Source organism: Natator depressus, chromosome 4, assembly GCF_965152275.1.
Source record: "Natator depressus isolate rNatDep1 chromosome 4, rNatDep2.hap1, whole genome shotgun sequence".
Taxonomy (NCBI): Eukaryota; Metazoa; Chordata; order Testudines; family Cheloniidae; genus Natator; species Natator depressus.
Window position 1 is genome coordinate 10,379,132 of NC_134237.1, and position 25,144 is coordinate 10,404,275.

The 25,144-nt window shown below is 43.5% G+C and overlaps 1 protein-coding gene across 2 annotated transcripts in view; it reads left to right on the forward strand.

Annotated features, from left to right (window-relative positions):
• Positions 1–25,144, forward strand: part of WRN (WRN RecQ like helicase) — a 113,139-nt gene that overhangs the window by 85,330 nt on the left and 2,665 nt on the right. Inside the window, exons 26-35 of one of the 2 annotated variants that reach the window (XM_074950380.1) lie at positions 470–545; positions 1,729–1,802; positions 2,994–3,066; positions 3,458–3,570; positions 6,110–6,224; positions 9,706–9,837; positions 14,350–14,512; positions 19,325–19,548; positions 21,795–21,887; positions 22,491–22,640. In XM_074950380.1, coding sequence (XP_074806481.1) covers positions 470–545; positions 1,729–1,802; positions 2,994–3,066; positions 3,458–3,570; positions 6,110–6,224; positions 9,706–9,837; positions 14,350–14,512; positions 19,325–19,548; positions 21,795–21,887; positions 22,491–22,640 — 1,213 coding nt within the window. Of the gene's footprint in view, positions 1–469; positions 546–1,728; positions 1,803–2,993; positions 3,067–3,457; positions 3,571–6,109; positions 6,225–9,705; positions 9,838–14,349; positions 14,513–19,324; positions 19,549–21,794; positions 21,888–22,490; positions 22,641–25,144 lie in introns of those variants that run through there. The other variant, XM_074950382.1, reaches the window with a different exon arrangement.

Below are 25,144 nucleotides of genomic sequence, written 5' to 3' on the forward strand. Positions count from 1 at the left end.
CCTTGCACTCTTCTCAGTGACTACTGCTTGTGAGTCACCCAGAGTGGAACACTGATAGGGACCATCACTTGACGAAAGAGAGGTAACTTACCTCATATAGTAACTGGGGTTCTTCAAGATGTGTGGTCCCTATCTGTTCCACTACCCACCCTCCTTCCCCTTTGCTGCGGAGCCTTCTGCTAGGGCTATTTGCGGTAGAAAGGTAACTGGAGAGGTGTTCAGCTCATGCCACCACCTATGCCCTCGGTTTGGAGCACGAGGAGGAGAAGGGAGCAGGTGCAGACCAATGGATGCAGCTAGCAAAAAATCTTTGGTGGGCCACAGATTGCAAAGAACTCCAGTAACCTTTCTTTGCTCTCTGTATTCTGAAACCATCCTCTCCCAAGGTGTATTTTGAAATATCAGCCTTCTTGTAAGAGTGATTATTTTTCTATATGTTTTGAATACAATTGAATTCATTTTCTTACAGCAATAGACAGATAACTTTGGTTGCAGGACCACATTCACCAGATATGAGGTCAATAAAGCTGACACCAGAGAAACAGGTCTGTATTTCAGAAAAATATTACTTATCAGACACTTCATTATTCTTTTTAGTGATGTGCAAGTGAGCTAACAGATCAGTATATTTAGCTATAAAGTCTTCTCCACATATTTGAAAGCTTAAGATGCACAGTAAAGCAGCACACAATATAGGATTTACAGATCATTTGTACGATAGTTGTGAGTTGTGTGGTGAACAAAATAACTGGTACACTGAAATATACTGAACACATTAATGTGTGAAAGTGAAGTGTAGTATTAACACCCAAATATGCACTACCTGCTTCACAAAAGACATAGAATCATAGAATATCAGGATTGGAAGGGACCTCAAGAGGTCATCTAGTCCAACCCCCTGCTCAAAGCAGGACCAATCCCCAATTTTTGCCCCAGATCCCAAATGGCCCCCTCAAGGGTTGAACTCACAACCCTGGGTTTAGCAGGCCAATGCGCAAACCACCGAGCTATCCCTCCCCACGTGGAAAATCACAATCCCTTCCTCGGGATTTTGTAATCTAAATGTTTACAGATGACATGGAATGGGGGAATGAGAAACTGCAGTAACACTCTGCATAGTGCAATCTCAGCCATAACTCTGGATTAAGTTATTTATCTGGGATTAAATTAAATATAAACTAAACGTAAAGACCACCACTACAGTTTCTAAAGGGTTTCAGAAAATGGGGTAAAACTCCAATGCCTACATTAGTGCAAGGGGCGGAGCGGGAACCCTAATTCTACATTTCTTAGAGTTTCTCAGTTTTTCTCAACATGAACATATTTTACCATAGTTGCTTTTTTATGTAAAGTGTTTATTCATTCATTCTGTAAGTTGTTGTTTTATAACAATTTCCTCTTGTACTGTGACTAAGGTTAGAAACTTTAAATCTGTTTTCTAATGAGAATCAATATACTGTAACACACATCTGCTTTTTACTCATGTATGGTGTATATTTGTAATGATGTACTAGAGGGACACCAGGTACAAAAAGGAAATAATTTTTCCGTTATGCAACAGACTGTAGTGTGTTTTGAAAAAAATCGATCCCTTTCTTTACTGACTAGCTTTGAAACAAATTGGTATAAAAATGTAAATGAATATTTTACTGTTAATATTTGTATTGGGGAAAAATGTGGATGATATCTTTGATTTTCTGACTTGATTTTTTTTTATTTTTAAAACAGACATATTTGCAGGAAATGTTTTCTTATCAAGGAGCAAGTAAAATTTCTACAAGGGGCAAAGTCTCAAATGAAAGGTACAATGGACTAAATTATTTCTGCTCATCTCTCTTTCTCTACTTATTCGTTCTTTCCTGTGTTGTGGAGGTGGTATCTGTAGAGCAACTGTCAAAGAAGAAAGTAAGTCTGTTTGTGGTGTAAACTGAACTTTTCTTTTTAATGTCTCAAATCATTAGTGTGAAAATAAGTGCTGTACAGGTGTCAGACTTCATATAACCTTTAAGAAACACGGTATAATCTCTCCGTCTGAAAGACTGCAAAAACAGTATTAAGAGAGCAAATAATTTTGATAGGAAAATTAGGTAAACACTTTTAATTTTGCCTCACATGACATGCTACAATGTCACAAAATATAAGTTAGGTTATGCTCTGAAGTAGGTAGGGTTGCTGTGTGTTAAATGGCTCTTTAAAACATCCCACATTATTTTAAAAAAGTGACTATAAAATACTTCTATTGCTGATTACCTGAACTGAACCAGTAACTGAACATTTATATCATACAATTAAGTAGGCCATAACTGTTCAAAAATTTTAACAGGCCTTGTTTTCTGCACAGTACAAGTCCATGAGCCTTTTTAAATGCAGCTAATTCAGTCTGTTTTGGGTTTGATTTTAGGGGTGTGTTTAAACTCTAAAATTAAGACACATTTTCATTTGTTGACCTTTTAAATTCAGATGCAAGGGAAATAAACATAACAAACATTAATTAAAAACCAAGCTATAAAATAGCTTTTATTTATTCCAGGTTGCTTTGCTGGTCACTTGCTTTTTGCTTAGTTGCTATTTTTTGATAACTTGATACCTTTTTTGGATGGGTCCGGATAATATAAAATGTAAGAATCGTTTGTTTCTGTGCACCTTACAACGCTGTAGCTGTAGTGGCACAGCCAGGCTGTTGTAAGGTGCGCAGTGTAGACCGAGCCTAAATGGAGAAATTCAGCAGCATAGCTACACTGGTATAATTGTATTGCTATAGTTATACCAGGATAACTCCTAGTGTGGACTCTGGTGTGTCTATGCAGATGTGTTTTAATGCAAATGGCAACTAGACTGGCTGAGACCACGTGTCTGGCTGGCTCATATACACTAGGACTCCCAAACCTACTAATCTCAGCAGAGCAGAGCTGGTGCAAAGTGAATTGATAAATTGATCTAATAGGAATATGAATGTCACATTTTATTTTATTTTTTTTTTTGAAATTTAATAGTGACCTGGTGCAGTCACCAATCAAACTGAAGTCCCCAGAACCTGCTGTTTCATCCAGAGAGAAGGAACTGCACGTAAGTCTATTAAACAGAAAGGGCATCTGCTTGTGTAAGAAATGCATTAAAATTGTGCTTGTGTACATCTAACACAGTCCTAGAGACCATCCTTGTCCCTCCAAAGAGTCAACCAGAGAAACTGCTGTTAAACTGGATTTTTCAGCTTTTACCGTAAATTTTAGGAAGGTGCCTTGAACTGGAGTCCTTGATGAGAATTTAAAAATGTTGAGATTATGGTGTGGATGTGGTTTAGATTCTGACTGCTCATCTGTTTTATTTTTGGGCGGTAGTTTGCTTTCTCATGTAGAAGTTTTCTTCCCATACTTTAATCACTTCTAAGTCCTTGACTTAAAGTGTTCTTTAAAGCAAAGTCTTACATGTATTCATACTTTGGCTTTGTTCTTTACAGACTGTTCTGTACAGCAAGCTGCTGGCAGCCAGACAGAAGCTAGCCAGTGAGAAGGATATTCCTCCGGCTGTGTTGGCAACGAATAAAATATTGGTAGACATGGCCAAAATAAGGTAAAGTCTTCAGTTTGAAAACCACACATAAGTCCAAAGGTACTCTGGAGTCTCACTTTCACTCCTGCAAGCCAAGTTAGTAACAGAATTATGTTGATGCATTACTTCCCATGTGCCATAGATTTTAGGTGTTGTACATAAACATATTGAGGAATTCTGTTTTTCCACATGCTTCCAGTTCAGTAACTTTCTGCATCAGCAGAATTATTAATCTGACTGAATTTTAAAGAAAAACTCTAATGGATTCTCATTTTGGTACACTGTTACTATCAAGAGGTGCAGGAAGAACTCCTCAAACTGAGCGCTTCTGCTGTGTGCGTCTGAATTTTGTGATCACATAAATTCTGAAAATGTATGTGTAAAGTTTATTAACATTTTTAGTAGCCCCAAGGATATTGTAGCTACCTCCATTCCACATGTCCATGGAGCTATGTGAACTCAGATGGCATGCAGCTAGAACAGCATTGCAGTTACTGCTTATGTTGGTTTAGCTCTACAGGTGAAATTTGACTGCATGTATCAATCACTCTGTTTCTGAAAGTATCTTGTCAAGTCAACCTTCACCACTGCCAGTGATGTCTGCCTTCATGGTCCATTTATCAGCCTCTCCCACAAGCAAATTCATGCTTTCTTCCAAGCCACCACTTATGCATGAAGCCTCTCCCTGAACTAAGCAGTAGAGCAGCGACCGTGTCCTTCTTCAAGACCCACTTCTACCATGCTGCATATGGTAAATTGCCAAGTGGTAAAGGCTAGGCTGCTGGCATCAGACATGCACCTTGCTTGTAGCTTTGGGAAAAAACAACCTAAAACCTGCAAATTTTGCTCGTACCCAGCCTTTGTCGCCATGCCTTCCTGGCTGGCTGGAGAGGGGATGGGGTGCAGGGAAAGCAGCAGTGTACCCTGCTCAACCCTTCCTTCCCTGCTCCCTCTGCTTGTCCTTTTTATTAGCTTATTGCATTTGTCTTCATTTGGATTATACGATCTTCAGGGCAGGGACTGTCTGTTACCCCGTCACCTGACCGGGACTCTGTGCACTTCTGTACTACAAATGAATAATCAGGGTGTTCCAGTAAAAATCTCCAGAAAGATGGAAAGAAGAAATGAACTTCCTTACATGATTTCCCACTATAAAAGCAAGTATTATAAGACAACCCATCATATAAGGAATGGTTCTGCAGTGTGTTGCCTAACGCAAAGTCATAGGTGCCCAGTCTATGTCGCTAAATAGGACTGACAGCATGAGGTGGAGAAGTTCTTTCACAGGGTCGAGATCCATGTTGATGGCTCCAGCTGCTGGGAGCATGCAGACACAAAATGGCTCAGCTGGATATGTTCGCAGGCAAAAACCGTCAAAACACTTCTGCTCAATTCCTGTGGGATAGACAGACAATTTCTCCCACAAGGCACTATGATCCAAGCCATAGAGTGGCCACAGCTGGTGAGGCACGAGGAACCCAGGATATGATGGTATTCACCTACAGAAGCTGAAGTTGTGACTGGGTCTGTGTAGTGCAGTACGGATGTGCCAGCACAGGTGTGAAGCTTGGGTTTCCTGTGCAGTATGGACACTCAAGTGCAGGCTTGGAAACACCGAGTCTGCAGGTACAGGTCACGCAGACAGGTTTATTATGCTGTGTAAACAAACCCATAGAGTTTAAAGTCAGAAGGGACTTCCAGATCATCTAGTCAGATCTCCTGTATATCATAAGCCACCAGTTCCACCTAGCACCCTCACGCCAAACCCAACAATCAAAATTACGCTAAAGATTTACAGTCCATAGGAGACGAGGCTGTACTGTGTCACCGGGAAAGAACAGGAGGGACCGAGGTGCACAAGTGCCTGAGGTCCCTGCAGTGGCCGGGAAATGATAGATGAGATTTACCCAGATAATCCGGGCAAGTCACCCCCATACCCACACGCTGAATAGGAAGGTGAAAACTCCCCAAGGTCCCTGCCAGTCTGACCTGGGGAAAAGTCTTCCCTGACCCCACACATGGCATTCAGTTGGACCCTGAGTATGTGAGCAAGAACCAGCCAGCCAAGCCTGTGAGAGACTGAATGCTGTGTGCCACTTCAGAGCCCTGGTCCTCCCTGTCCAGTGTCCTGTCTCCAGCCGTGGCCATCTCTGATGCTTCAGAGGAAGCAGATAAAAACAAAAAACCCAGAATAGACTGTAGAGGGAATCCCTTTTTGACCCCTGCAAGTGGTTGAAGCCCAGTTTATAGCCAGTTTGCCATGACAGAACATAAAAAAATAATACATTAGTTATTAGTTGCAAAATAATGTATGTGACAGAAAATATTAAGGGCTAGCAAAAAGCCACACACTTCCTCCACAGACCTTTTTATAAGAACTTTGAAAAATAACATGACTAAAACGCAGCCAGTGCTGTGATGGCAAAGTAATCACCTGTCAGTGTAATCTGTGGTTAAAGCGGGGATTGTCATTCCTGTTCTGTTCTATACTTCATGTTCCAAAACATAAACCAGCAAAGCCCAGTAACTCTCCAGCGTGTTCTTGTTCTACCCGAAATAGGCCTACGACTGTTGAAAATGTGAAGAGAATTGATGGCGTATCTGAAGCAAAATCTGCCATGTTGGTTCCTCTCCTGGATGATATCAAGGAGTTTTGCCATGCAAATAACCTGGAGGTAAGATTTTTTCCTTCAGCAGGGCCTTCTGCTTCCCTGCTGGAGCCCTCGAGATCTGCCTCAGCTTGTGATTTACAAGTTGCATTTTTCAGGCTTTCTGGCATAGTCCCTGTCCTTCCTCCAATTACAGGACAGGACTCGTGTTGTAGCCTGTGAACAATGCTCCTGAATCACCTCAAGTTGCTGATACTGAGCAAAGCCCTCCTCTCACTCCTCCGGGCTGATTCTGCTTCCTCTGCAGCAATGAACGGCTGGGCCTTGGGAGTGGCATCCAGGTTGTCTGGTTGGCCGTGTGGCGGATGACAAGTAGGCCGGAGAAAGTGGGCTTCTAAATAGGTTTCTGAAGAAGTTTTCAAAATACAATATCAGCTCCTCTCCTTTCATTTCGTCTTGCCCTTGTTTTTCCCTTCATGTTCTCCAGTTTCCCATGTTCTTTCTCCCACCTCTTGTTAAGGATTCTTCCTTTCTTTTACCCAGTCTGTCTGTGGCGAAGTAGATGCCCTCCTGAGGGTAGCTCCTGAGATACGACCGTCTCATGTACATCATAGCTAAGCATCCTGTAGGTTACTCAAGGGGCTATCTTCATCACTCCTTGAATAACTGACAAGGCTGGCTACTGGGTTGGGTGGGTAAGCTTGGTCTCCCACGCCCTGGACTTGGCGTGTCATGATTACAAGGTTCTCTGTGGCCAAGGGTGCTGGAACAATTTGTATAGTGGGGGTGCTGAGAGCCATTGAACCAAACTGCAAACCCTGTGTATGACGGAAACCACTTCAAGCCAGAGAGTGCAGCAGTACCCTTTGTTCCAGCACCTATGCCTGTAGCTGTTCATTTCTTCACATATGCAATGGAAATCATTTTGATCCAGAAGTTCCAGGTTACACAGTGCATAATGATACTGGATACGTTCTATGTAAATACCTGTGGAACAGATTAGCAGCCATGGCTGGCCTGGAGAACAAGCAAAACACAGGGGTGTTGAGAACCTCATTCCTAAGGTGGGGAGACTCTCATCTAAATCCCAGGTAGGCCTCAGCAATTCAAGGCTTGGCTTGATCTCTCTATCTGGCAAAGGGACTAGAAAGGGAGGAAACACTTGGCCTAATCCCCCTCCTCCTGGCAGTTGTGGAGCAATAATACCTGCTGTGAGATGAGCCCTACAACAAGGTTTCTTTTCAATGGAACCTGTTAATGGCCACAATCAGAATGCCCATGTGGTGCTGGTAACAAAGAAAGGAACCTCACTGTTACTTCCCCAAGAAGGAAGGCTAGATGGCAGCAGTGGAGAGGTTAGAAATTAGTCCATGCTTGGGTACATCAGTGTTGTAGTTCCTAGCCAGCCAGTTCTGGGAAGGAAGTCTTCTGAGTATGGGGTCAATGCACACATCTTGTTACACTTAGAGGAGGGCTGATTATTCACCAGTTCCCCAAGCTTGCTTTCCGTTCTTTTAGAAATCATATATAAACTCCCTAAAATAGTGTGTGGCAAGCATCCAGTTTTTCTTAAAATAGCTAGTAACTATGCAGCCTGTTTTTAGGATTCATGGTAAATTGTAGACTGAGCTCTTTTATCATCAGTGCTCTTTTTCAAAGCGGCTCGGTTTATTCAAAATCAGCATTCCAGCTCTTGACTTTCAGTGGCTCATATTTGAAAACAAGCAAAATGGGTTTTGTTAGCCATTGTTTTTTTTTTTTTCTTTTTTTAAATTGTATTGATTTGCGGTGCTAAATGTGGACCAAAGCCTTCAGTTATTCACTCAGGCAAAACTTCCAGTAAAGGCAGACTGCAGGATGTGGCCCTAAACATAGTGGCTGGCAAATCTGCAGCGGAAAGAAATAGATATTTCTAATTATAATGAGGACTGCAGAAGTCCTGGGTCTGTGCTGTTCGCATTTGATCTTAAATGTAGGAGGTTCCTCTCAACTCCCCAACACCGACCCCATCACTGAACTCCTGTCAGTGTCCACCTTGAGTCCTAGGACCATTCTCAAATGTAGCTTGTACTGGTGTACGTGCCGTCTTTCTTCACTCAGGTTTCCTTGCTGAGCTGATTGAATTCCTGTCTGGTTTGGTGCTTCAGCCACTGAGGCGATTGTCCTCAGTATTTTGAATGTCCTTTCAAAAAATAACTGGTCTGGATGGGTCCATTGTCTCATTGCTGCCATGACAACCATGGAACTGTTTCAGATGTTTCTGGCTCAGCACACAAAGCTGGTTACACTCCAGATTTGATATTTGGGTTGGGGTTGGAGACTGAGACATATGGAATTCGCCTTTGTCAGGGTCAGACTATTGCCTGTCCTGGTTTGAGGGCAGGACTCACCTTTGCTTCCCATTTTATTGGTCCATCCTGGGAGACTGGTGGACCTGACTGTTCTGAAGGATGCTTTGCTCAGTGGACCCACTCTTCCAATATTCTCACTGAACGTTATGATTCCCTTCTTGTGGCCTAGTGGACAGAGCACTGGGCTTAGATTTGGGCGGTCAGAGGTCTGGTCCCAGCTCTGTTGCTGATCTGCTGTGACTTTGGGCAAGTCATTTCACTGCTCTATGCCTCAGTTTTGTGATCTGTAAAATGGGGATAATGATACTGACGTCCTTCGTGAAGTGCTTTGGGATCTACTGATGAAAAGCGCTAGATATTATTCTGTCCATTACTATCCATAGGGTGGCACCCTGTCCCAGTGTGCTTTCTTTGCTGATCATTGTGGCGACAGACAAAGCACTGGGGAAATTCTGTGCTACCAGTAGCAGAAATCATGTTCTGAGTTTTTGCACTCTTATGCTTACCCTAGATGTGAAAGGATTCTTATTCTCCACTCTAGCGCCTGCAGAGTCCCAACCAGCAGGATACGTCCAGGCAGGAAGAGTGCCTGCCGAACTGTCTGTGCTTGGGTAGAGATGAGTGTTTCCCACTGTTGGGAGGAGTTTTCTCTGTGCTTCACAGATCAGGTCGCTGGGATGCAGGCTGTGTTGGCCTCTTCCGTGGAGGCAGAACCGTGTGTGTGTGGAGTGAGGTTGGGAGAAGGAGTCTTGTCAAGTTTTTAAAAACAAATTCTTAACTTAGAACACATAAAAATACGTGTTTATTTAAAAATAAAAGATTACTCTGCATTACTATATTACGGTACATATGAGTATCAAACTTTCTTAACAGTGCAGACTAATTCAGAAACTCACCAACCAGTCTGGTGTTTGTCAGTCCAGACACCAGTTATTTTGTGACCCCTCAGGTATGTTAAGCAGACTGTCCTATAGCTTGCTTCAGCACACGTGTGTGTGCGTGTGCATATGAATTATAAGCATCCATCTTGGGGTTGTTCTACTGTTTATGTGTTGAACAGTCTGACTGTACAGTCCAGTTTGCTCAAAGTCTAGCTCTTCCATTTCCAATTCCAGAGCAGATAACCAGACAGGATGATTTCTTGGGCAGCTGTTACTGGGCTTTATTCCTGCTAACTCTTGTTTGTCACCCTACAGACAGACACATTCCCTACTTGTGGATCTAGGGAAAAGCAGCCAGCAGCCCTCCAGAAGAGAGGTGGGTGCAGCCCCCTTCTGCAGTCACAGCTCATAACATACATGCTGTTCCATGAGAAGAACCAGTCTTTGGTAAGTTAGTTCCCATTGGCGGGGATGTGGATATGCTGGTTGTCTAAAATAGGTGGTGGAAATATTGTGTGTCTGGGGATTGCAAACTTGTTAAAACATGAGACTTGAGGGCCAGACCGAGTTAGTTGCTGCTGTTCTCTTAAATCCTCCCTACACTGCCAATGAGCCCCTGCTTTTGGAACACCAAATCCCTGTCGTATCTGGAACAGAGTGCCCCATCTGCACTGGCTGGCCAGGCAGCACTGGGAACTGTTTTTGCTATAACTGTGCCATTTCCACCTCCAACTGGACTTATCTCAATAGTCAGATGGAAGCATCTTTCTGTACCATAGCACTGGCATAGACACAGTACATAGGGCTGCATGTAGACATTTCTCCCGGACTGGTGAGTACCGTGTCCCTGTTCTGGATATAAAAAAATCAAACCCTTTGCATTGTACCTCCATGTAAGTTTCGAATGGCCTGAAAAAAGCCCCACAGGAAAATTCAGTGTAAAATTGAAAGACTAAATATCAGTGCAGCTTTCTGATTGAGACTTCCAAAGCTGTGACTCTTTCTGTACCCTGATCTCAGCCATGTTACTCACATCTGCTAAGACAGGCACTTGGGAGTTGGTAGTGCACAAAATATTGCATATGCACAGTTCTGGGAACCGTGACTTGGAATCACCTTTTGTGCATTTAAGGGCAAATCTGCCCTTGTAGCAGAGAAAGGCCCCAAGCATCGGACCAAGTGTAGTTCTTCTACCCAAGAGAGAGGATTTGGAGGTCTGCTCACCAGGTAGGCACCTCTCTGTAGTGCATACAAGGGGTGGGCAGATGGCGCAAGGACAGAGAGAAGTTAAGAGTTTAAATGGAGAAGATTAATTATTTGGGCAACGGATAGGAATGTTGACCCAGATTCAGCCCTTATACAAACGGTTTTGGAACACTTGGTACACTTTAAAAACAATGGGTTTGTTTCTCTTGATTAAAGTCCACCTAGCAGCAATGGCAGTAGTCCATACTCATGTAAAGGTTAAAGCCACCTTCTCATACAGTCTCATGAAAACCTTTTTTAAAAGTTTATTGACTCTATATCCCCCAGTTCATGACCCAGTCCCTCCATGGAATTTGAATTTAGTACTAAGACAACCTATATCTTCCCCGCTTGAGCCTCTATGGGATTGTTCTCTGTTTCATCTTTCCATAGAGACAGCTTTTTATAATAGCAATTTCTTCCACCAGAAGAATTAGCGAGTTGTATGCACTGATGGCAGACCACCTTCCCCATACTACTTTTCATAAAGATAAAGTCATCTTAGACCACATCCTAAATTCCTTCCAAAGGTCGTCTCGGAGTTCTGTATCAATCAGAATATAAATTTACTTGTGTTTTTTTCCTAAACCTCATTCGCATAAAGGGGAGTCTAGATTACATTGCTTAAATGAGTGCTCTTAGCTTATATTACCTTATAGAATGAAGAACTTCATGTCTTGTCCAAGTTATTTGTTTCATTTGCTGGTACTTCTAAGGGTCAGGCCATTTCAGTACAGTCCCTGTCCAGATGGGTTAGACTTTGTATTGAGGAATTTTATCAAAAAGCTTCCCTTTCTCCTTCTGGTCCTCTTAGAACCCATTCTCTTAGAAGGGTAGGTACATCTGTAGCAGTCTCCAAACATATTCCTCGTATTGAAATATGCAGGGCTGCTCCATGGTGTTCAAGTCACACTTTTACAGGACCTTATGCATTGGATCTGGCATCCAGCTCTGAAGCACAGTTTGGCAGAGTGGTGCTTCAGTCATTATTTAATTAAAACTCCGCTCCCTCCTTCCTTATTTACAGTCCTGCGTGTCTAACTATCCCGAGAGTGGGAACATGCAGAGGACACTCGAAGAAGTAGTGAAGGTTGGGTGGTGGTAACTGGAATTCTTTGAGGTGTACTCTGCGTGTTCACACTCCCCACCTGCGTTCCCCGCTCCTCCAGCATCCTAATTTCAGTGTTAGGTGGCATTCCACTTTTGTAGTTGGAAGGAACTGAGATGGCAGTAGTGCCAAGCCCCCCTTTTATAGCCACACCCACAGAACACGCACTGATGCTGGGGGCAGGGGAGGGATGTGCACTAACGCGCACGGCTAGTAGAAGGTTGCACTGTCCTGGCTGCTCCCAGTCAGCGTATCGCAGGAGTGAACATGCAAGAGTTTGTCTCAAAGAACTCCACTTACAACTAGCCAACCTTCATTGCCTAATCATAATGTGACCTTACCAGGGGCTTTGCATTGGACTCTATTAATTTGTTATGTAGGCTGAGAGCCATAGCACACTGGGAGAAATACGCATGTTGCTCTGTGCCTTCGAAGGCGGATTCCATAATCCATTGCTTTTATATCTGTTTTGTTCAGCTTCTCACTTTTTATTGCTCTTCGATCCCTTAGTATGATGCTGAAATAGCCTCAAGCTTCTCTTGTTCCTCCCAAGAGTGTGTGAGTGAACCTTGTCAGATAGTCGCTAAATTAAAATGCCCAAGGACTAATTAACGAGAAGCAATAGAACAATTAGTGTTAGGTAATTTGATGCCCAGTATCAAATAACCGTGATTATTGCATTTCCCCTGTGTGTATTGTCTGGGGGAAAGTCAATAAAAGAAACATAAAGCCTAATTCTTTCAGGGAAAATAATTAATTTTAAATCCAGCCAGTAAAAAAATTCAACTCTAGTCAAGCAAAATCAAAGATGTTGCCCCAAGATTGTGGTAATGGAGTCCACCTAAAAGAACTTGAAATACTCAGCTTTTGTTTGTTATCATTTCTGTTCTGGCGGTGCCAACAGTGACATTAGGACTCAGTGAGGGTTGCTGCATTTACAGATCTCTTGCAGTTAAGGTGTAGATAATTGGCTGCTTTATTGAGGAATGTTTTGGGCTTTAACAAACCGAACGTTACAAGTGAGCTGAGCTGATTATACAGTTACAGCTACTAGGTTGTCATTAAACTGTCTCTCCATCACCAGTGAAATCCTGTTGCCCTGGAAATAGCTGTGGAAGACCCCATATGCAGTGAAAATAGGATTCCCTTTGCATGGTGCAGACTGCCATGCTCAGAGATTGATCCGCATCTTCCAGGTAGCAGAGAAGAGCTTGGTGGTGGCTGTCTCCGTAGCAGTGTAGGGGCGATTGTGAGCAGGCCAGAGGAATAGAGCAAACCATAGAGATGCACTGGCCCTATGTAGCATGTAGGTCCTGGCAAGAGCTTGTTGTCTCTCTTTGCTCTAGCCCCATGACAGTGTAGTAGCAAGTCTGGAGCGGCTCCATGGCCACTGCTAAAGGATGGAGCTCTGGGTCCTGCTCCTTAGACATTTGAATTCAGAGCAGAATCTTTAATATGCATGGGATTTCAGGGTCACAGTGAGAGATTGCTCTCCAAGCCAGAAATAATATTTTGAAGTGAAACCTCTTTACAAATTGGATTCAGTGTCTGAAAGAGATCAGAAAAATGTGCCTTGTAAAGTGGTTTGGAGTTCTTGTTGTGTAGTCAAAGGCGATGGTCTCCTGTTCTTGCTGTTGCTTTGTGAAGCAGCATGCACCATGCATTATCATTTATTATTTGTATTACCGTGGTGCCTAGGAGTCCCAGTCACTGACCACGACTCCATTGTGCTAGGGGCTGTACAAACAGAACAAAAAGACAATCCCTGCCCTAAAGAGCATCTCAGAGCAATCTAAGCATGAAAGAAAAACCAACAGATGAATACAGACAGGCAGAGGGAGTACAAGAAAACATCAGGACATGACAGGCAGTGGTCTCAGCACACCAGCAGCCTAACAGTTGTCATGTTTTTTGTAGGCCTCCCAGCAAAGGAGACTTTTGAGGGCAGGTCTACACTACAAATTTACATCAGCGCAGCAACACGGATGCAGCTTTGCTGCTCTAGCAGGTCTGGTGAAGACGCTGTAAGCTGACGGGAGAGAGCTCTCCCATAGGCTTCATAACTCCACCTCTGTGAGAGGCGGGAGCTATGTCGGCAGGAGCAGCTCTCCAACTGACATAGCGCTGTCTATCCGGGGGGGTTAAGGTCAGTATAATGATGTTGCTTAGGGGTATGGATTTTTCACACCCCTGAGTGATGTAGTTATTACTGAAGTAAGTATGCAGTGTAGACCAAGCCTAAGGAAGGTTTTGAAGGAGGATAAGGAGTTAGTTTTGCAGATGTTTATGGGGAGCTCCTCCCAGGCAGCAGGGCAGCATGGGAGAAAGTACGAAGGTGCCAGTTTGAAAATTTAGCAAGTGGGCGATAAAAAATGGAGCCGTGGGCCAGCTGGAGGCAGGAACCAACCTTTTGATACTGAATGAAAGATCAAAGGTAAGTAGGACTAGGCTGTGAAAGGCCTTGGAAGTGAAGACAAGAAGCTTATGTTTGATACAATTGAGAAAGGGCGAGTCAGTGGTGGGATTCAAAGAGGGCTTTGGTTCTTTTGTTGTTAGATCTCATACACTTTTACCACTTCAGATTTCTTCTCTCATTGTTTCCTCAGAAGAGTATAAGTGAAAGCAGGTCTCTGCCTCTCACTGTGGTTGGGTCTCATTTATTCCAAGCCATGAAAGCTGGCTACCCAGTCGACTTAGAACGAGCGGGTCTGACTCCTGAGGTTCAGAAGGTTATTACTGATATCATCCAAAACCCTCCCATCAACTCAGGTGAGAAGCATAGCTCTAGTCTGAAGGTCTCAGTGACAGTCATTGGGATATGAATAAAGCAAACAAGAAACCTGTGTATCCTGTTTGTTCCTTTGGTGAGAATTCATCACTCAAAGGACCCATTCCTGAGCCAGGCTGAGCATGGCAGGGCAAAGAGCCTTCCCCTTGGGTTTCAAGCCATAAAAGAGAGGAGGAGGGGAGTTTTCTTTAAGAACTTCTGAGTTGAGTGCAGACACAAGATTGGTGTCTCAACAATATGTAAAAAGATCCAGACATAATTTTTTAACTGTGTCCATATTTAAGCACCTAACTTCAGCCTCTGAGTTTGAAAACGTTGGCCCCAGTGAATAGTTAGGCATCAGCAGCATGCCAAGTGAATCCTTGAAAATATCTTAAATTTCCTCACATTGCAAACCTGGGTCATTTAAGATACTGGGGTGACGAAGAGAACCGGACAAGTAAACTAATAAATAGATTGTTACCTGCATTTTAAAACTTATCAGAATTCTTTAATGTTAGATGGGCACCTGATTTAGTGATTTAAGCTCACAACGGGTAGCTCCAAAGCAGGGTTTCAATTTCCAGCTCTTCCACTGATCTACTGCTTGGCCTTGGGTGAGTCATGTCATCTCTGTGGTTGTTTCCCCATCAGAAGGAAGCAGCTATCATCCCTCCATATTGCAGGTGAGGTAATGGAGAAGTTGCATTTGTCATTTCTAGCAGAGCTGGAGATAGAACCCAGATCTCTAATATGGCAACTATTGATGATGATCTTCATTCTATTTAAAAGGACACCAATTACAATTGTAACCCACACACCTCCTGGGTGTGGTGTTCTGTTCCATCTAGTGGCACCGAGACCACTTAGAGAGAGAGAGAAAATGAGTCTGCTCTACAGCCTTAGCTAAGAGTCGGTTGGCTTTTAGCTCATGTTGTAGAGGCTCTTACACTAAGCTCCAGAGGTCCCCGGTTCAATCCTGCCCGCCTACGATCAGGGTCTGTCGGCGTTACACAATAACAATAAGGAAAAATGCTCTGAGTCTTCTCTTCTTTCCATACCCCCCAACTCTACTGGGGCCATTCATGAGTCATTGCCATTTGCAGGAGGAAAGCGTGGAGCTTAGAATAAGCAGAGGAGTTTCTGGGAGTCTGAAGGCTCATTCTCACCAGTTCAGCTATTCCCTGCTGTAGAGCTGGGCTCCGTTATTTTTGGACTTTGTACACTAAGCTGACCTGTAGGTAGGTCAGTCTGCTGCACAGTGATCACATGCAGCTTTCTAGGGCTTGTGGGCCCAGATGCAATTCAGCTTTGTACCTGTTAACCAGCACTGTCAAGATCAGCTTCTTATCTGTACTACAGATAACCCCATAAAATCTGAATGACTTCCACAGGGTGGAGTGTTTGGCTCTGTGCATTTCATTCAGATGGGACAGTGACACCTGGCTGCTGTGTTTATAGTCAGTCACTCCTTTGTTTCCATGTGCTAACACAATGCCGTGGTGTTTCGGCTTTAGCACTCTTGTTGCAGAACTTGTTGAACAATCTACTGCCACTTAACTACAAAAATCAGGAAAACACTTCTGTTAAGCTTTTCTGTAAGGTTTTGGATGTAAACTACTTTTGTCCCTTTTAACTAAAATGAAGAATATTGTCAGTATTTACCAGAGATGATTCATTTGTATTCTGTGCATCACTTTATTTCTGGATAGCAGAGTGTGAGCAGCTGTTAAGTGATAAACAGATTTCAGACTAGAAAGAAGATGCAGACTTTTAACATTGAGGTCCATCACTGGATGGAGCAATGTGCCCAGGGATGTGGTGGATACTCCATCACTTGAAGTCTTCAAATCAAGATTGCTTATTTTTTATAAAAGATCCGTTCTAGTTAAACCACAGTTAATTCAGGGAAGTTGTCTGGCCTGCGTTATGATCACAATGGTCCCTTCTGACTTTAAACTGTGTGAATCTGTGAAAGTGTTTATGAAAGGTACCAGTGCCACCTTATGGTGTGTAGTGATTAGAGGGGCAAGGGAGAGTTGGGGGAGGAGACTGAGATGGAGAGGTGGCCATGACATTAGGGTAGGTGATTGCCAGTGACATCACTCGATCATTAGGGGTGTGATTCTGAGGATGGGGGAAGAGGCTGCAGAGGGATGCATTAAGGAGAGTGCAGGCAGACCTGTAGCATGAGAGCTTGGCTTGTTTGGATGTGCCGTCACCAGGATGGTTGATGTGATTACAGAGAAGTCCTTGTTATGTCAAACTAACAGCAAATGATATTTGTGACAAATGAGCACATACAGGAACTCCTCACTTTAAGTCGTCCCGGTTAACGTTGTTTTGTTGTTATGTTGCTGATCAATTAGGGGTCATGCTCGTTTAAAGTTATGTAGTGCTCCCTTTGGCAGCCGCCTGCTTTGTCCACTGCTTGCAGGAAGAGCAGCCAGGTGGAGCTAGCTGGTGGGGGCTTGGAACTAGGGTGGATTGGCAGCCCGCCTAGCAGCTCCGTGCTCCTCTAAGTTCCCTGTGCAGCAGCTGCCCAGCAGACTATCAATTGCGGGCAGTTCAGCTGTCCCTCCCCCACTGCCATGTGCTGCTCCTGCCCTCTGCCTTGGAGCTGCTCCCCGAGCCTCCTGCTTGCTGTGCAGGGCAGGAAGAGGGGGGCTAATGTCAGGGTGTCTCCTTCCCCCCTGCTCCTGCACCCTGCTTACCCCATCTTCCATAGAGCAGGGGGGACACAAGACAGTCCCGGAGGGAGCAGCTGAGGTGGGTCTCAGCTTGCTGATCTAATTAACAAGGCAGTGTACTTAAGACAGGGATCAGCATATTCAAAGGGGAAATGCACGCACACGCACGTGCTCACACGATGTGTGTCTCTGTCTGCTATGCTTTCTTCCCTCCCTTCATTCCTTCTGCCTTGTAGAGTGTGAGGCTACATTAACAACGAGTTAACCCTTGAGGATTAGTTCATCATTTAGCAGTAAGGCACTCCCTGGGAAATATCCCACCCTCTGACCTCACCACCTCAGCCAACCTTCACAATCATCATTGCTGTGTACCAGTATTAAATTGTTATGTATATATAATATAGTCTTTTGTCTGGTGAAAAAAATTTCCCTGGAACCTAACCCCCCCATTTACATTAATTCTTATGTGGAAATTGGATTCGCTTAACATCATTTCGCTTAAAGTCGCATTTTTCAGGAACATAACTACAACGTTAAGTGAGGAGTTCCTGTACCTCCCTTAGGCCAAGTTGCAAAGGACTCCTAGTATACTGGCTCATATTGTATGTGATGCAATGCCTGAGCACTTGGCTGAGTTGGAGGTAGTCCAGTTAGAAAGTGCCTTTCATGACCTTAACATGTGGAGAGCATGTTATTCTGGTTAGTTTGATTTTATCACAGATACTTGTAGTAACAGTGAACTCCCTGAAAGATTATTTAGGTAACACTCAAAGAGCTGGAATCATGCACAGCTCTATATTTACTGTAAATGCTAAGCATTATGGCTGGAATTTCAAATAACCCTCAGGGAGCTCAAACTCATGAGGCTCCTTTGACAGTCCCACCCTGTATCTATAAGTGGGGATAATAATGCTTACATACGTCTCGTAGAGCACCGTGAGAACATTAGGTGGCAAGCATTCTGCAAGTGCTGTTACTTGGGGTTTGTGGTGGTGAGGCTGACGGCTGTTCTTTGAATCAGTGCAGGGAGGGCAGTTCGTTATCCCAACACCATGGTGTGGGGGCCTGCTGCTGGTGTGGGGGCTGATGAGAGAGGCACACAAACTTCGAACTAAGAAAATGACCACTGCTCTGGATAAAAATGAAGAAATAACAGACATTTGTGGCTAGCATTTATTGTTAAAGTTGATATTGTGATTGGACATGGTCCTTTTTGAAAATATTTTGTTCAAATAAAACAACGAAAATGCTACACCACCTTCTTATGCACCAACTTACAGGTACACATTCCTACGCTATGAGAAGGAGATATTGGAAACATATTTTTTCTTTATTTTTATTTTTTTAATAAAAGTGTCCTTTTAGCATTTGGTCAGTTTTTAGTTTCTCTGAAATTTCCAGACCCCTTCACACTCCTGCTATTTTCAATGAGCCCAGAAACCCTTTTAGGAGCAGTTAGAGGGCTATCCAGGCACCTTCAACTCACCTTTCAGCTGCATAAACTCAACTGGGTGCTCGGAGAACTCCAATTTCAGTTGGACAGAAAGCGGGGGTTGCACTGGCCAGTGCTGCTGAAAAGCAGCTGGATCAGCAGGGGAGGAGTTTGAAATGACTTATTTTCAGTGAGCCCCTGGCTCCCATCTACTACAAATCATAGGTGGACAGACTCCTACAGTGCTCCTCTTCACTAAGAAAGTGAATTAAGGGCATTGTCGATGCAGTGTCTTAAAATAAGAGGAAAGCTGTAGAAGAGCCTAGCTGCTTTTAAAGTACAGCACCTGGCTGGAGATGGGGAAGGAAAGTTGGGGAGAAGAGTGCTAATGGCTAATTGGACCAAATTTGACTGCAGTGGGGTTGCATGACTGTAAGTGAGGTCAGGATTTGCTGATTGGGCTAATATTTTCCTTTCTCATGAAGTTCAAGCTGTGAACTGTATTTTATTGTATTGTTTAACCCATTCCATACTGTAAAATATGCTGTGTTTTAATGAGGGGAAAATTCACTGGCTGTTGATGTTCAACCCTCCTTCCCCAAAGCTCAACAGAGTGCTCCTGGAGCTCTAATTTGGACAAGGACTTCAGGAACTTGGGGGGTTTACTAAAATATATATATTATCCCTCCAAGATGTAACCAGAATGACAGCGATTAGAGCACTGGTCCCTGCAAATATCGAGCTGTACCTGATCCGAATGGCAATTGCGCTGCTGCAGAAAGGGTGTGGAAATGGGCAGCTGGGCCAACCGTGTGAGTCAGGCAAGAAAAGCCTCTCAGCTGAGTGTGAAGGGCTGCCGGCCAGCATGGGGCCACCCCAGAAGAACAAGGAAGGAATGCCATGGACTGAAACAGAGGTTAGTAAAGCAAGTTATAAGCCAGTCTGCTTCTGCAAAAAGAAGGTTTATTTTGTAGAGACGTTGTAATGTTTGATTTAAGGTGCTTTTTATAATGCCATTAAGTGGTGTTCTAATTAACTTTTTATACATCAGGTACCAATGAAAGTAGCTGCATTTTTAGCACAATTCAAGTTTTGAACGTGTTGTTAATCACTGAAATCAGCTTTGCATAAGAGAAACCTATGTGCATAGGAGAAACCCGTGTGCTTTCCTGTTCTATGGGTAAATGATATGAATGCCCTGAAGTGTCTCTTCCTGCACTGTTCAGACACTACCTACTCCTGTATGGAATTACGAAAACCTTGTTCAGACTTCCTGTGTGACCTCGGCCAAGTCACTCAGGCTCCCTGTGCCTCAGTTCCCCATCATACAGTAGGGATAATGCCCTGCCTTACGGGGGTGTTGTGAGGGTAAACACATTAAAGATAGTGAAGTGCTCAGATGCTATGGTGATGGAGCCCTATGAATGCCTTAGATAGATAGATTGGAGACTGTGCCAGGCATTTAGGAGCAAGATGGACTTCTGGACACTCTGACCCCTGGGCAGCAGAGTTCAAAAGCGCTACCTGACAGGTCACTCATAAGAACGGCCATACTGGGTCAGACCAGTGGTCCATCTAGCCCAGTATCCTGTCCTCTGACAGTTGCCAATGCCAGGTGTCACTGTCCCATCTGAATGGTTTTGAACCAGAGCATGGTTTTGCATCCCACCCATTCTGGCTAGTAGCCATTGATGGACCTATCCTTCATGAATGTATCTAATTCTTTTTTGAACCCTGTTATAGTCTTGGCCTTCACAACATCCTCTGGCAAAGAGTTCCACAGGTTGACTGTGAGTTGTGTGAAGAAATACTTCCTTTTGTTTGTTTTAAACCTGCTGCCTATTAATTTCATTTGGTGAGCCCTAGTTCTTGTGCTATGAGAAGGAGTAAATAGCACTTCCTTATTTACTTTCTCCACACCAGTCATGATTTTATAGACCTCTATCATGTGTCCCTCCTTAGTCGTCTCTTTTCCAAGCTGAAAAGTCCAGGTCTTATTAATCTCTCTTTATATGGGAGCTGTTCCATACCCCTCATCATTTTTGTTGCCCTTTTCTGTACCTTTTCCAATTCCAATAAATCTTTTTTTGAGATGGGGCGACCAGATCTGCACGCAGTATTCAAGATGTGGGCATACGATGAATTTGTATAGAGGCAGTATGATATTTTCTGTCTTATCTGTCCCTTCCTTAATGATTCCCAACATTCCAACTCCTGAACGGAATGTAGCATTGTGAGATTACAGCTGAAGGGCTGTTTATGCCAACCTGGGTACGTATGTCTATGCTGACACTGTGGCTATAGAACCACATGAGCAGGGGAGTTGTTTTGCTCTGAAAAGCGGAATAACTATGCTAATAAAAGTGGAGGCTTTTGTCAGAGATAAAATAAGCATGAACGTGTTTCAGGTTTTGCTGAAAAAACGTGAGTTTTGCTCCAGTCATCATTAACTTAAAAAATTTTGTATTGTCCGCTAACTTTGCCACCTTCCTGCTTGCACCTTTTCTAAATAATTAATACATATATTAAATAACATGGGATCCAATATGGAACCTTCAGGTTCCCACTCTTAACCTTTTGCTGATGAACTTTCACCATTTATTCCTACTTTTCATTTCTTGTCTCTTAGCCAGTTTTTGATCCATGACAATACTTTGCCTGTCACCCCCTGACTACTGCAGAGTTTCTTTAGTAGCCTCTTGCTGGGGATTTCATTTTAACATTCCTAAGCTCTCAATCCACTTTACTGGCTTTGCCAGGGCTCTGTCTCAATTTCCAGAAGTGTATCCTTTTGTCTCGAGTAACCTCTGGAGTCTTGTCACTTAGCCCCGCTGGTTTACTGCTTCCCTTCTGAGGTTGCCCTTGTTTTCTGAAGTTGCCTCCATGCCAGATCTAAAGACTTCGATTTCTGCATAAATGTACTTCTGTTTGTAACTGATATAGCAGATCCAGTGATGGAAAGTTATTGGCGTGGTGCATTTTAACAGTCACAATAAATTTACCATAGTATTTTAACAATGAATGTTGGGGACTAAGTTGAGAGAACTGAGCTCCTGTTCATTTGTGAGCTAGGACCGAGTTCAGTGCCTTTGAAAAAGATGCTAGTTCTAGTAACCCAGTGCCCCGCTAGTACCAATCTCACATTTGTTATTGCTTTTAAAGGCGAATTCAACGAAGCCAACCACACACACATACAAGTTTGTGTCCAGGGAAGGAGCAAAACAAGATCATCCACATATGGATTCTTCACCTTGGGTAAATTTGTGTCTTTATATTGTAACACGTGATAGTTTTGCTGTTAGCGAGTGAGATGGGTAATCTATTCCAATGCCCTATTTTTGATGTTCATGTCTTTCTGAACAACTTTGTTTTGGGCTGAAATTTCCTAGCACTTAAAATAATAGGGTGATAGGTGCTGTACAAAAGCCTTAGTGGACAGAAACATCTCAGTCCATCTCTATATATTAACTAACCCTTTTGCTGGAAAGAACACCTCTGAGCAATAAGCAGTTTGGAGTCGCCACCAAATATTTAAAGGCTCCAAAACTGCTGTGGGATGCAGTGCCTAATGCTTCTCAGGTCTACCAACAAGGCTGTTGAAATACAAGTTTCAGCACCTTGTGTCTGAAATAAGTGCTCCATTTCCTGAAGTTCTGATGGGATGAAAAAGATGTAAATGAACTAGTGGTCTAATTAAGTAGAAGGCACTATATATCCTCCCTTACTATTATGTAAGCTTATTTTCAAAATAAAGAACTTTCCATGTATGAAATATTAATTGTTTGGATTTTGAATCTTAATGTGGTAAGTGGAAAGTTTGCTTTAACAGGCCATGTTTTATTCTTCTAAAATGGGAAGGTTGTAAAGAGCAGCAAGATGGATGACAAACAACCCCCGAATGCAGAACGGGATGTACCAAGCCATCAAACCTCCCTTTGTTTGGCCTCCTGGAATCAGCCTCCCTTGGATCCTGATGAAGAGGAACTGTTCAGTGACTCCCAATCAAAGGTAGCACTCTGATCCATAATCTTAGTTACGCCTCGCAGGGTCCTAGAGCTTGGGCCCCAGCCCAGAAGTCTTCCTGTGCCCCGCGAGCCTGAGTTGGCTGGCATGGGCCAGCTGTGGGTTTTTCTTTGCTATGTAGACAGACCCATACAACTTACTGTTTTTTTCCCCGTGCAGTATTTATGCTCTGAAATCAAGCTTGTCTCTCTCAGACTAGACAGATTAAGCTCTTCAAGTCTCTCACTGTAAGCCATTTACTCCAAATCATTTTTGTGGCTCCTTTCTACAGTTTCTCCAATTTTTCAACATCCTTTTAAAAATGAACACCAAGACTGTACAAAGTATCCAGTATCAGTCTCACTAATATCATGTACGGAGGTCTATAAGATCTTACGTGTTAGAAATAATCTACCCTGAGGCTAACAAAGCAGATAGACTTGTAAAATATCACTTACTATAGTTAGTACCTTCTCACCATTTAGGACTACTGGATGCATATCTTAATTCAGTTTCTGTATACATTAAAATACCCTATCCTTTCTGTAAGAATATGCTGTTAAAGTCGGATCTATAGTAATTAATGTTGTTTAACTTTTATACTGCAGTAGGACCTAAAGGCTTGAGCCAGGTTGGGTCCCATTGTGCTAGGTGCTGTACAAATATATAATAGTTCCTGCCCCAAAGAGCTTCTAGCCTAAAAACAGTGCACCAAGTATTATCAGCCGCTGATTATTTACAATTATTGTGAAAGCAAAATTTAGTGAAAGTCCAGTGACTTCAGTGGGACCGATCTCACTGAGTAGGAGGCTCACCTGCCCATCCCCCCTTCACCAGCCATGCTAGTGTCTTGTTTGTATTGAACTTGTTACAATTCTCGGTGTTAACCTCCATAGAAATTTAAATTTACATTTTATTTTTAACCATCAGGAGTCTCCCTCTCTGCCCTAAAGATGCCAGACTCCATCAATTTATATACAGTAATTCTCTGCCACAATCTAGCATCTCATAAAAGATCTTATAAGACCCTGATCTTATAAAGCAGGGAGCATACTGGGTTTCCAGTCTTGGCTTGTAGCTTGATAGGGAAGCATGCAGATCCCAATCCACCTAAGACCTTTTTGCTTTTCTTCATGTGTATCATTCTTTTCTTTTTGTCCTCTCCTAAAAGAGGCACTGGGTGCCTCTGATAACATGCTGGTGGTGCTGCTTTGGGCATGGTTGTTTCAGTTCCAGCCTGTTCTTATTAGCAAAGGAATAGCTGTTAATCCTGCCAATCAGAAATCATCTTACTTTGCAAGCAGGAAGACAGCCCAACCCCATCTGGATCCAACACTGAATCACTTAGCAGCCTGGATTTTGGATCACAGTTCCCACTCCCTGCCCAAAATAAGGCTTGGATGAGGTTCTTTAGAATCCAGAGTTAACAACTACAGCAAATGTATTTTCTTGGTCTTATCCAATCCCACTCACACTGGAGACTTTCTGTCCTTATCCAAGCCACACTTAGAGTTCTGCAGTGTCTCACCCCATCTTGCCTAATCTCTCTCTCTTGTTCTTATACTGTGCCCATCTTCATGGTGCAGGGTCAGCACCTTGAGAGGGAGTGTGATCTGGAGCAGTGTTTCTCAACGACCGTAGACGGGTGCTGGTCCCTGAGAGCTCCCTGATGCCGTTTAGTAAGCCAGCAAACTGGTCCTTAGTGTCAAAAAGGTTGAAAAACACTGGTCTAGAGGAGTGAACACAGGGGTTAAGAGTGAAGAGCTCCTCTCTTCTTATCCACGTTCCTCCAGCGAGTCTGTTCCCACTAGGAAAAACGGACTTTTTAAAATAGGATAACTCTCAGTCGCTGATATGCCTGCAAATGCTATGTGGCACCTACTGTAGACACAGTTTAACACCTTGACATTGGTGTTAGCTAGTGGTAGCCTAGGGTACATGGCTTTAATTCTGTTTCTCCATCGGTATATGGGGATATAGCCTGTCTAGCTGATGGCCAGTGAGGTCTGTACAGTGCTTTGGACATTTAGAGTGATGTAGGTGTTGAAGCACTGTGCCTGGCAGGGGGTGTGGCAGCTTTAGAGCCGATGTAGTCAATGGGTGGAGAAGGGCCCATCTTACCTATTCCTATCCTACACATTTGGAAGAAGGCTTTAATATCTCATGAAGAGTGACTAGAGTCCCAGCTCGCTCCCCCTGGGGAGTCGCTGGGGTCGGCGTTCAGTAAACTGAGAGCCAGGTGTGTGGGTGAGGATGGCAGTGACCTTCTCCACAGACCAAGTCTGTGGGGCACTGGGGTAGAATTGAGTAATGGGCCCCTGCCCTGACTAGTATGGGGCTGAGAGGATGCATCCTTTGTTGGGCCTGTGGGAAGTTGGTTGTTGGGTTCTCGTCCAGCTTCTTGTGGGTTGCTGAGGAGGTTGTGGAGGGAGAGCATCTCTAGGTGAGCTACTCGAGGTCTTGGGGAGAGGATTCCCTGTCCGGGCACTCTGGATGGGGTAGGTGAGTCA